Raw genomic sequence first — 12,475 nt, forward strand, 5'->3', positions numbered from 1 at the left:
ATGTGAACAGATTCATGCTTTCCCAATATCTCCCCACCCCAAAACCCTCACCCCCTAAATGGTGCAATGCTTTTTGTTGGAAAATATTCCTAACTTTTGACATTTCTGGCATGTTCTTCATAGGCTGATGTAAATCTTAATGCTGCTAATCAGGTAACAAAACCAGACAAAAGTTTTATTTTCTCCTCTGCTGGAAAACATGTCAGTTATTATGAGTGAACTGTGAAAAGGGATGACGTCCAGTGCAGCGAATAGACATCCGTCTCAACATCATGTGACTTCTGCAAAGGCCGTGATGTGGTTCTACAAGGATGTAAAAAAGGCGTGGGGTTGGGGGAGACAGACAAACAGAGAGAGAGAGAGAGAAGAAAACAGTTAAAAGTCTATACAGCAACTGACAAAACAACGGTGTGCATTTCCTATCCTACCACTTTGGGAACAGCCGCGTGCTTTCGGAGTTTTGTTGCGCTGCGGTGGTGCAAACACACATTCCTGCAAGAAGTCGAAAACGTTTCACAAGACTCGACCTGTTTTAGGGCATTGTCAATGCAATGTGAATCTGGGGGTGCTAATGGGACATTTGAAGGAAGAATGAACATCCCAAAGGAGTGTGTGGTCCTTAACCTGCTGCCGCCACAACATATATAGCACACTTGCCAATTCCCCCTTGAAACTCCCAACCCTCCCCAGTTGATTTTCCTCTGTTCTGACTGACTTCCAATTTTGCAGGCCACTTGAGGTAAAAAAATATGAAAAACGTCGTGGGTCTCCTTTTGCAGGGTGAATCAGCATAGAATCATAGAGTTGGAAGAGACCACAAGGGCCATCCAGTCCAACCCCCTGCCAAGCAGGAAACACCCATCAAAGCATTCTTTACATATGTCTGTCAAGCCTCTGCTTAAAGACCTCCAAAGAAGGAGACTCCACCACACTCCTTGGTAGCAAATTCCACTGCTGAACAGCTCTTACTGTCAGGAAGTTCTTCCTAATGTTTAGGTGGAATCTCTTGTAGTTTGGATCCATTGCTCCGTGTCCGCTTCTCTGGAGCAGCAGAAAACAACCTTTCTCCCTCCTCTGTATGACATCCTTGTATATATTTGAACATGGCTATCATATCACCCCTTAACCTTCTCTTCTCCAGGCTAAACATACCCAGCTCACTAAGCTCCCTACATTTTGGCGAACAACAAAACGGCTCCCTCACTTTCTGCCTGGGAAGAAGGGGAGAGTCTATCAGGAACAAGCAGGGGGGGGGGAAATAAAGAACCACATCAGGATCTGCCCGCCCTGTGGATCCTGCCACCCAAGGCCATCGCCTCACCTTGCCTCAGGGGTGGGCTGGCTCTGGGCACTGCCATCTTCTGACTCAGAGGACTCCACTGGAGGACTCCCAGAGGGTCCTCTACTCCAGAGCAGTAGGAGATTGCAGGAGAGTGGTTGAGGCCCTTTGTGTCAAATAGCATCTTGTAGAACAGGTGCTCCTTCCAGGCTGCACCTGCTATTACTACAACTATACAAGACTCAGTTTCAGCTTGTTCCTTGCTGGAACAACACCAGAGATCTTTGTTTTCCAGTGTATTGTATCCTGCCTGAATGCTGCCTCACCTTACACCTCAATTGGGTTTTGTCTTGCTGGACCACAGAGTAGGACAGAAGTCCTCCACCTGTATTTTCTTTATAAGGAAAATATGGGACTGGAGACCTAATGCTTCTCTTTTATTATAACATTTAGTTTCACCTTGTTTCTACAATCACTTTATTTGCCATTGCTTAGCAATGTGAGTATTGGGTAACTTAGGTGTAATTCTATAACCATCTTATAATAATTAGGATTTAAATTCCAGACAACAAACTAGACAGCGTCTGATAGCGGATCATATTGTGTTTCATTGTTAATACAATTTTAATGCTGCATTTCTTCCTTCCTTCATTTTCATTTTAAAAAAGTATTAATTACTCCCAGAGAGACATATGGCACAGAAATGTTAGAATGAAAATGACCTTTGCTCATTGACAGTAGCTACACATTAAAAACACTTCTTTTTTCAATCAGTGACATGCTCTTCACTCTGCTTCTTTCAACAGGATGATTCTATTTCTCTATTGCTTGTGCACATTAGCAAACATTAAAAAAAATACATGTTTGTATATAAAACACAAACTGTGGTCTTCTGTAAACAGAAACTTAAGTCTAACTATACTAACAAATTATCTGAGGCCCACAATCACAGATTTGAATTGTATTTTACTTTTACAACCAAGTACAGTACTCAATAGCAAATTGTGGCATTCAAAATAAGCCTGTCGTTTAGTTTTTAACCAGAAAAGGTTGATGGCAAAAAAGAATGTTCTAGATGGAAGATACAGGGCATACATTTGTCAAGGTGCTTAAGTCCCCTTGAAGTCAATATGGTAAGTTAATTGTGACCAATTTATGTCCCATTAATTTCAACAGGACTTTTTATGACTTTCTCTGATTTCGGCTGGGTCTCCAGCACTTGAATTAAGTGTTAAGACCTACTTATTTATTTATTTCCTGCTCATCCCCCGAACATCCCGGGGCAGGTTACAACATTTGGATGGGATGGCAGTGAGGTTGAGTGACAGGAGCAGCCCGGCAGTTAATCACACTGAGCAAGCTAGAGTTAACTCTCCATTAGTAAAACAGGATCTGCGCAGAAGTGTCAGGCCTAATGAGCACAGCAACTCAAGTCTTGCCCCCATGAAGCAGTTGCCAAGACTAAAGGTCCATGACACCCAACAGCCGGCTATGTTTCCTCCTCTCCAGGGTGTTTGCCAAGCAATCAGAGATTGTGCCTGTATGCCATTTTATGCTCCTCCTACTGCATGCCTCTCCTAGTTCTGGGAGACCAGAGAGGAAGGGAGCTTGCTGCAGAAGGAAGAGGAGACACCCATGCCTCTTCACCAGCCAGACTCATCTCTGCCTCTTGGCCTCCCTCCTCTCCTCTCCTCTCCTCTCCTCTCCTCTCCTCTCCTCTCCTCTCCTCTCCTCTCTCCTCTCCTGCTTCAGCTTTGGCTTCTGTTTCTGATTCTGGACTTTACTCTGCCACAGACTCTCCCTGCTCACTAAGCCCTGTTACCTCTTCAGCTTCCAACACTTCCTGCCTCCAGTCTTCTCCCTCTTTGTTGTCCCATCACTTATCCCCAGGTTCTGAACTTTCTTCCCTTGGGAGGTTCTCCAGCAGGTTCCTCCCACCATTCCTCTGCATCCAAGAAGTCCATGACATTGAGGGAGCTTTGGGCTGGGAAAAGGTGTCCTGCAATTGTGTGCACTCCATTCCTGTCCTGGCACAGTGTGTCACCAGAAGGCTACTGCTGCCATCTTCCCACCACCCTTCACACATCGGTGCCGGTTGTTCAAATAACCATTCATATGATTATTCTTCAGGAATGCCTTTAATCACCTGTAATAATGAGCTACGAGCCTTGCTCTTTAAAATGCTACTTTGTGAAATCTAAACTTGAAGATATATACAGTCATACCTCGGTTTGAGTACGCCTCGGTTTGAGTATTTTCAGTTTAAGTACTCCGCGGACCCATCTGGAACGGATTAATCCACTACTTTCAATGGAAAGTTTGCTTCAGGTTAAGTACGCTTCAGGTTAAGTACGGACTTCCGGAACCAATTACAATCATACCTTGGGTTAAGTACGCTTCAGGTTGAGTACTCCGCGGACCCGTCTGGAACAGATTAAGCCACTTTCCATTACTTTCAATGGGAAAGTTCACTTCAGTTTAAGTATGCTTCAGTTTAAGTACTCCACAGATCGTCTGGAATGGATTAATCCACTTTCCATTACTTTCAATGGGAAAGTTCGCTTCAGGTTAAGTACGCTTCAGGTTAAGTACAGACTTCCGGAACCAACTGGGTTTGTAAACCGAGGTACCACTGTGTATATATTCTAATGCAGATATTTGATCATGTAAGGGGTCTTGTAATATGTCTGACCCCTAATTGGTGAACTCTGGAGTTTTCTAACCATGCAATCTTTAGCAAGTCTGTGAGGTGCATTTCCACAGCACACTCACACACAGCAGACAAATTGAAATGTCGTGCGAGTAAGCAGCACACACACACAGGCTCCCAAACGAATGTTTGTTTCTACCCGTCAGTGCTCACAATTAGTTCGCATCAGCCTCCTCTTTGGCTTTCTACCAGAGCACTACACGAGTTTGTTTTGTTCTAATCATCAGAGGCAGTAACAGGCAGCAGCAACAGAAAAGATTAGAAGCACAGCATGCATTGTAATGATTATTTCCCACCAATGCATCACCGGAGGAGAACCAGAGAAAATGGCAAAACACGAAAGCCCAAAGAGATCAAACCAGCAAAATCACCCTCCCATTAGGAAAGCAGGGTGCGAAGGCTGAACCTCAAGTGCAGGTTTTCGGTCAAACATTTCAGCATATTTAGCACGATGCTAAATGTTTATTCTATTTATTTATTTAAAAAATAATATATGAAGGAGTATCACAGTCATATAAAATATGTTTTGTGAAAAATAAGAAAGGGGCTGTATTAAATATTGGAGATCTGTATACAAATTATGACTACAGACTCCTTATTTATACTTTGTATTCGAGAGCTGATTTCAGGGCATTAAAATGATCTTATGAGAGATGTCGGTACTGAAGTGCAAATTTTGCAAGTGCACATCTCCTCGGCAAATGAATTCTTTTTGCCTCCCCCTGTTTACAGCAAAGGCAAACCAAGTATAGAATACAAAAGAATACTTCGCCAAAGTTCCGTTTCTCAAAATGCCCTTAGCCTGCACTGAAGGCTAGCATGTCCGCCTTCGTGAGAACACACGTAAAGCACACCAGTGCGCTTATATGCGCACATACGTTTATTGCCTTATATGAAGATGCTCAAACTGGTCCAATCCTACTATCCAGGAGAAAACCCTAAAGAGGCGTGCTTTAAAAGAGCTCTGCTGGAATGGCTCCTCTTGACCATTACCAATGCCTTGACTCTGCAAAATGTACAGGAATTACACAGACAGAATCGAGTTAGACATATTTTCCACATTATGTACTGTCATCTAACCTAACCAGCACTTCAAGTGAAGCAAAAGAAAAAGGGAAAAATGAAAGGCGAAGCACAAAGCATGAACAGAAATAACAGCAGTTTATAGGCAGCTCCCTGAAGGAAAATGCTGGGGAATGGGGATAAATATGTGATAGGGAAAGAAATGTGGGTGTTCTGTGCAAACAACAATATCGTATATTGTGGAGTTCGCTGTAATACATTCCTGCTGTTCTAGATATACTGATATATCTGCAACCAAGCCTTGGTTTATGGTTGGCTTGTGCATTAACATTTAGTGACATCTGAACAAGAACAGCCAGCACTTCCCACGTGAACATATATTTATTCATATTCCTGTGGGAAGTATATACAATATATGACAGACAGGCAGACTATAAATAAACAACAACAAAAAAGGTGATAAAGGAAGTAAGTCTAACACCCAAGTTTGTGTGTCATCTCTTTCATTCGAATCCCTTTTCATGTCATGTCTTTAAGATTATAAACCGGAGGACAAGGATTGTCTCATAACTGATCTTTGTATGCTGCTCTGGAAGCTTTTCTTGATTGAACAGGAAAAATATCCTTTAAATCTCTCTCTCTCTCTCTCTCTCTCTCTCTCTCTCTCTCTCTCTCTCTCTCTCTCTCTGTGAATATCATTGTGTAGCCCCTATTGGAGGATTTGTAGTGCCACATCAGAATCCTGGATTTATGTGAGATCAGGATGGAATAGGGGAGCAAACGTGAAGGCAGGTTCAAAGTAAATTGCCTAAAGTGATGGGGCACAAGATGACCCACTGAAGGACGGAGCTCTCTTCAACCCACACAACTCTTCCGATGGGAACTTTGGCTGCCCCTTCCACAGTTGGAGAGGGCTAAGGCCTTTCCCAAGTATCTTGCTTCATTCTGACATCTAGCAAAGCCCTAACAGAATGGTTTGTGCAGAAGATGCACATTCATCAAGCAAATGCTTGCTCAAGCAAAGGAGATGGTGACCTCCTTATGACAAAGTGTCTCAGACATCTTTGCGTTGAGTGGTGTGTCAAAGAATTCCAAGAAGAAATCTGTTTATTCTCCAATGGAGTTGAAACACATAAAGGCTCTTACACTTGTCCCTGATCATCTGTAACTCCCACAGATTTCAGGGAAATCACAGGGTTATATCCCAAAGACATGGATACTGAGTGCCATGGTAAAATAAACAAGCGAAAAAATAGCAATGAACAACAACTCTCATCTCTTTCTTTAAGCCACTTCATGCATTGCCACTGCAACCCAGCAGCTTCCATGGTGGAAGCTGCTTCTTATGCACACTGGCAATGCAGATTTACATCTTGATGCACACTCACCTACATGGTATTGATCTTCTGAGCTCTATCGTGCTGGCTGGGTGCCTCTTTTGATGGAAACCGGGAATGTGTATATCCATATTTGGGGCAAAAAGTTGTTTTGTGTGACTAGTTGCCTGTGGGTCTATGAAAAGTGATTAGTATTCAACGAATCTGTACTCAGAGCAGAGCCGCTGAAATTAATGGACCTAATTTAGCCATGTTCATCCATTCCAATAGATACACTCCAAGTCATACTTAGCTGAATGCCACTCACTGCCCACAACTCCCTGGTGAGTGTGCCTGGCAGAAACTCCAGCTGCACATTTAAATGTAGAATTTTGCAGTATAAAAGGTAAAGGGACCCCTGACCATTAGGTCCAGTCGTGGACGACTCTGGGGTTGCGGTGCTCACCTCGCTTTACTGGCCAAGAGAGCCGGTGCACAGCTTCCGGGTCATGTGGCCAGCATGACTAAGCCACTTCTGGTGAACCAGAGCAGTGCAGAACCGTTTACCTTCCCACCGGAGCGGTACCTATTTATCTACAGTGGTACCTTGGGTTAAGAAATTAATTGGTTCTGGAGTTCCGTTCTTAACCTGAAACTGTTCTTAACCTGAGGTACCATGCAATTTCTGTTCTCATCCTGAAGCAAAGTTCTTAACCCGAGGTACTATTTCTGGGTTAGCGGAGTCTGTAACCTGAAGCGTCTGTAACCCAAGGTACCACTGTACTTGCACTTTTACATGCTTTCGAACTGTTAGGTTGGCAGAACCTGGGACCAAACAACGGGAACTCACCCTGTTATGGGGATTCAAACCGCCAACCTTCTGATTGGCAAGCCCTAGGCTCTGTGGTTTAGACCACAGCGCCACTCGCGTCCCCTTTGCAGTATCATGAACAGTACTAAAATGACCTCTCGTGTTGACATGTAAGATGCTATTAATGTTCTCTAGTTCTCTAGACTGTGTATAAGGTTAAAAAGTAAATAAATGATAGGAGCATTGACCACCACTAATGGGCTGAATATTACATGCTAGGTTAATGGGTAACGACAGATTTGTGCAAATAAGGGGTAATCTAACTTTTTTCAAGGTACGCAATTAATATTTCTAAAACATTTTGTCCTGTCTCACTATCCATTTCAGTGGTTGCTTTTGTCACAAAAAGCCATTCTGACACAATCTGACTTTCTATTATGTAACCATGTGGCATCTTTTCAAACTAAAAATGTTCCTTACTGCCTAATATACCCATGTATTATTTATTCTGACTGACATCTCCTAGAATCACCTGTGATTGCTGCAGGCTTTCCAGCCCTTTCTTTGGCAAGGTAATAATAACTCCTAACCACTCGCAGCTCTGCTGTCCTGATCAAAGGAAGTGCAGTGTGATGCCTGATTGCTTAATCCTACCAGAGACCAAAATTCTGCTCACTTCATTAGCAGTTCTGTGCCTAGGAAGTGGGGGTGGGAGAGACTGCTGGAAGACTTGTCTATCATCCTGAACCTTCTACTCTTTCATGCAGATGTCTCTTGGCTGACTCACTTCCTGAGTTTCTTCCACTAGATGTTTCTTCTCAATTAACATATAAAGAATATGTTGGGGGGAGGGGGAGCAATGAAGATGTTTTGTGGTACACACCACTGTACTAGATTTTGGTTTGAAGCTACCATGCCTGTGCTGCACATAATGGGAAACCACAAGCTCCACCTTGGCATGGTGAGAGGATTTTAAAAGCATTCACACTGGGTTTTAAAGCACCTATAATTCATGTTTGCATCTGAACTCAGGGGAATTCTAGATAGTTTTAGCAAGCCATCCATGACCTGGTATCCTGGTCAGCCATCAGCCCCAGCCATCATGGCCAATCATTTGGGATGGTGGAAGTCGGAGTCCAAAACATCTGGAAGAGACCAGGTTGGAGGGAGGCTGGATCATACACAGTGGTGTGAAGTTGTCTTGTGTGAACAAACCTTTGTTTAAAATATTTGCAGCTCCCCTGAGTTCCAAAGACTTGGAGGCAATTTTAAATCGCAGCATGGTGCTTCTGAGTTCCCCCTCAGGGTTTGCCAAAGGAGGAGAGAAAAGTGTGGAAACCCAAGACTTGATGCCACTCAGGCACACTTCTCCATCTCCCGTTAAGACGAGCAACAGGCATTATCAAAGTTCAAGGACACATTCTAAGCTGGCAAAAGAGGAAGTGGAGTAGGACTGGTGAGGGTGTGGCCTGGAGAGAGTGGGTGTGGACTGGGAAGGGTGTGTGGCCAGGGAAGACTCCTGAGGGATAGACAGAAAGGGCTGGCCACATTCAGCCTATGTTCCCTAGGTTCTCCACCCTAAATACCAGCTTGGCATTATATACAAAAATTGCCTTGCTACCCCAAGTCTGCAGGTATCCTAGCATTCGGTGAATTGTAGCTTGTGGCTATGAATCAGAAAATTCTCCTTTTGTGTTACTGGAATTTAGAAAGGAAGTGACATTTCAAATTCAAGAAGAGCATCCATTACCTTTTCTAAAGGACTCTCTACTCGAGGGAGGCTGATCATAGGCATTTGAGCCAGATTGTCCATGTGAGAATGTTCATGTTCTGGTTGTCTACCTCTAAAATTATTTACCACACACACAACCTAGAAAGAGAAGGAAGAAATCAGATATTATGAGAGAGTTTAATAGATTGGATCCTGAACACCCACATCAACTGTACAATGTCCTCAGATAGAAATGCTAATTATTAAATCACTCTTCCATAATGAATGAGATTACAGCACAAGCACAACACTGTAACAACACAGCTAAAATACGCTTAGGATAATTATCAAGAAGATGCCAATGTACATTATCGTTCTTTGAATTTACCAACAATTGCTTTGTAAATAGACATTTTTAGACGCCTCTAGAGTGTTTTCTAACTCTTTTTCAACAGATATCAACATGCACTTATACAACAACTTAATGCACTTATCAATACGCACTTATCCATCAACATGCACTCTTTGAACAGAATAGTCTAACCATCAAGAGCTCATAGATGAAATAAACAGTAGTGGCTGGTGTGGTATTGTGGTGTGGTTTCCCAACACTGCACATCATTGCCAGTTACCGAGAGGGAGAGACAAGGCGGCAGATAGTTCTTCACAGGTACAGCAGCGAAGCCAATCCAATGCCCCCGCTATTGCACCTGCACCACATCAAGCTTCCCACTACCTTCCCCTTCCTCTTAACAGCCAACAGTGACATGCTGTTTTGGGAAACCAGGTTAGCAATGCAGCTCTGCCTGCATTGCCCACTACTGTAAACAATGTGGCGTATCTTCCAGCACATGGTGACTTTCTGTACTCAACTTGTGCAATGTGTACAATCCGCATTGTCAGAAGGCTGCAACAAAATTGCCATTTTCTAAATGATTGTATAGTACTTTGAACTTTTTTTTTAAGGGAAAGCCAGTTAACACATTGCACTGACAATAATTTAGTGACATTCGTGACAAATGTGAACTCACATTGGCCTCAGCCCCAATTTGTGCTGAAGCCTTTCAATACAGTGGACTCACTTGGAATTGAATGGTGAGGTTTAGATAATAACCTTTAAAAAAAACTAACATATTATGTTAAACACGGGATTCAATATGAAAATTAGTTGTAGCTGGAGATGCACACAGCTCAGTGGAGGAGAGACTTACATGCGTTCATCCCTTTGCCTGCAGTGAAACAATTCAAACTAGTGAAATCAGTGATCTCTCATATAAATGTGTTCCATGTGCATGCGGGAGCACATATTGAGCTCCGGATTAGCATTAACTGTGCATTTGTTTATATTTATGAATGATTGTTATTCAAGCATGCCGCCTGCATTCTGATGATTAAAGCATGTGAGGAACCCATTCACAGTCAAACTCATAGTCATAGAAAGGGTCACGTGCAGCCGTACTTACCAGAAACACTGCTATAGAAATGCCAACTAGAAATCCTGCTATCACGTCTGACCAGTGATTTCGATATTCTGCTACTCTGTTGATACCAGTAAGAAATGCCATGCACATTAAACTCAAGCAAAGGACTGGTTTTGCCAGTCTTGTTCCTCTGGCCTTTATCGTGTTGGTGATATACATCTGAGGGCGAAAAGATCGGGGAGGGGACGAAAGCAGAGTGAGTTTTCATTCTTAAGTGGGGAAAGTGTTGCTCAGATTTTTTTTAAAAAAGGCAGAACTTACTTTGTTGGTTGGTGGGGAATAGAACATAATGATTTTAAACAATCCAATGTAGAACATACAAATTTAAGCCTTGGTTCATTTAATTGTTTATATGCCCCTGCAATTTAGACAGACGTGCTCAAAGCAGCTGAAACCATTTATCAAATGGATACATTAAAAGTAATACACCTGAAACAAAACAAAATCAGCAGGAATACATGTCTGATGTTGTCCTCACCCTTTCATTCTGGTTCCTTCCCACCGGGCAGTTGGTGGGGACAACAACAGGACCAGGTGGATATTGTCTCCACCTGCTTCCTTCACCCACAATAATACAACCACCAGACTTAACATGGACACTGGTATCAGAGCCTGCAATAAACCCAGATGCCAACTTTGCTGCCACATACACCCGAACAACACCATTACTGGCCCCCAACAACATCAAAAATACAATCTCAGGACTATTTCATTGCTCATCTTCTAACATTGTGTATGCCATCAAATGCCAATAGTGCCCTCCAGCTCTCTATATTGGACAAACAGGCCAAACCCTACGTCAAAGGATAAATGAACATAAATCTGACATCAGGAATCACAAGACAGAGAAACCAGTAGGAGAACACTTCAATCTCCCAGGACATTCTATACAAGATCTCAAAGTAGCTGTCTTATTACAAAATAATTTCAGAAATAAACTGGAAAGAGAAGTTGCTGAATTGCAACTTATTACCAAACTTAAAACCATGGAGAGACCTGGTCTGAATAGAGACATTGGATTCTTATCTCATACATGATAAAGCTATTTTTAGCCATCTCACCCCTTGCTTTTTCCTGTAAGACCAATTGCAGTTGTTGACAGTCATCAACAGGTTAACCACACCTACCAGCCAATCACCCATTACCATCACCTTTCTGAGTAATACCCCTCCCCACCCTCTCACTATATATAAGGGTCTGGTGACTTCCATTTCAGTGTATCTGAAGAAGTGTGCGTGCACACGAAAGCTCATACCAATGACAAATTTACTTGGTCTCTAAGGTGCTACTGGAAGGATTTTTAAAATTTTGTTATGACCTGCTTGGTGATGATAGATAGATAGATAGATAGATAGATAGATAGATAGATAGATAGATAGTTGGTAAAATGCTATTGTCAGAAAGGGGAGTCCAGTTTGTAGGGAATCCACATCTGATTCCCTCACAGTTGGTGGTTGATGGTCATGGGGGAGGAAGAGGGGAAAGTCCAGCAGAAACAAGAGCTTAGTATTGTTTTGCCTTCCCCCCCTTTCCTTTGTGCACACAGTTGTCACAGCGCCATGCACTCATCCAGTGTTCTGGGCTGAATAAGCTAACAATGAGCCCTGACAGCAGCAAGAAAAATTGTTCCAACCACTTTCAGTGCTATTGGAGAGCTAATGCACCTCTGCCTCTTGCCTCTTCATGTTCACTAAGGGCAATTAATGCTAATCAACCTCATTGTGTGAAGAGAACATAAGATGAAACGTCTCTATGGTTAATCAAGAAACATCTTTGCTCTTAACGTTTCCAGCAAGTTGCAGACTAGCAAGTAATCTTGCTGCAGTCTATGGCTGCCATCCAACACTGGCGCACTTTTAAGTAAAATCAATGGACTGATTGCACATAACTCTGCATTAAACTGTGACTTAACGTCTTTCTTCACTACCCAGTAAAATGTGTTCAACAGACTCAGGAATGAAATGCAAACAACAAAATGCTACACTTTGAATTCCTGATGGCTCTCCACTGCTTCTAGTCACCGGGTGCAAGAACCGTTCAGCAACAATGTCTGAAACCTGTTATCAGTGTAGGTTACATCTAAGAGGCAATCACCCAATTCATCCTGAAGATTAATCCTATGAAGCAAGTAATCTACACTGATC

At 42.7% G+C, this 12,475-nt stretch overlaps 1 protein-coding gene across 2 annotated transcripts in view; it reads right to left on the reverse strand.

Annotated features, from left to right (window-relative positions):
• Positions 1-270: 270 nt before the first annotated feature.
• PLPPR5 (phospholipid phosphatase related 5) overlaps positions 271-12,475 on the reverse strand; it is a 77,755-nt gene continuing 65,550 nt past the window's right edge. Inside the window, exons 4-6 of one of the 2 annotated variants that reach the window (XM_035123303.2) lie at positions 10,314-10,490; positions 8,890-9,009; positions 271-303 (exon numbers count right to left, since the gene is read on the reverse strand). In XM_035123303.2, the coding sequence (XP_034979194.1) occupies positions 271-303; positions 8,890-9,009; positions 10,314-10,490 (330 nt within the window). Of the gene's footprint in view, positions 318-8,888; positions 9,010-10,313; positions 10,491-12,475 lie in introns of both variants that reach the window. The other variant, XM_035123301.2, reaches the window with a different exon arrangement.

The sequence above is a fragment of the Zootoca vivipara genome, chromosome 7, assembly GCF_963506605.1.
Source record: "Zootoca vivipara chromosome 7, rZooViv1.1, whole genome shotgun sequence".
Taxonomy (NCBI): domain Eukaryota; kingdom Metazoa; phylum Chordata; class Lepidosauria; order Squamata; family Lacertidae; genus Zootoca; species Zootoca vivipara.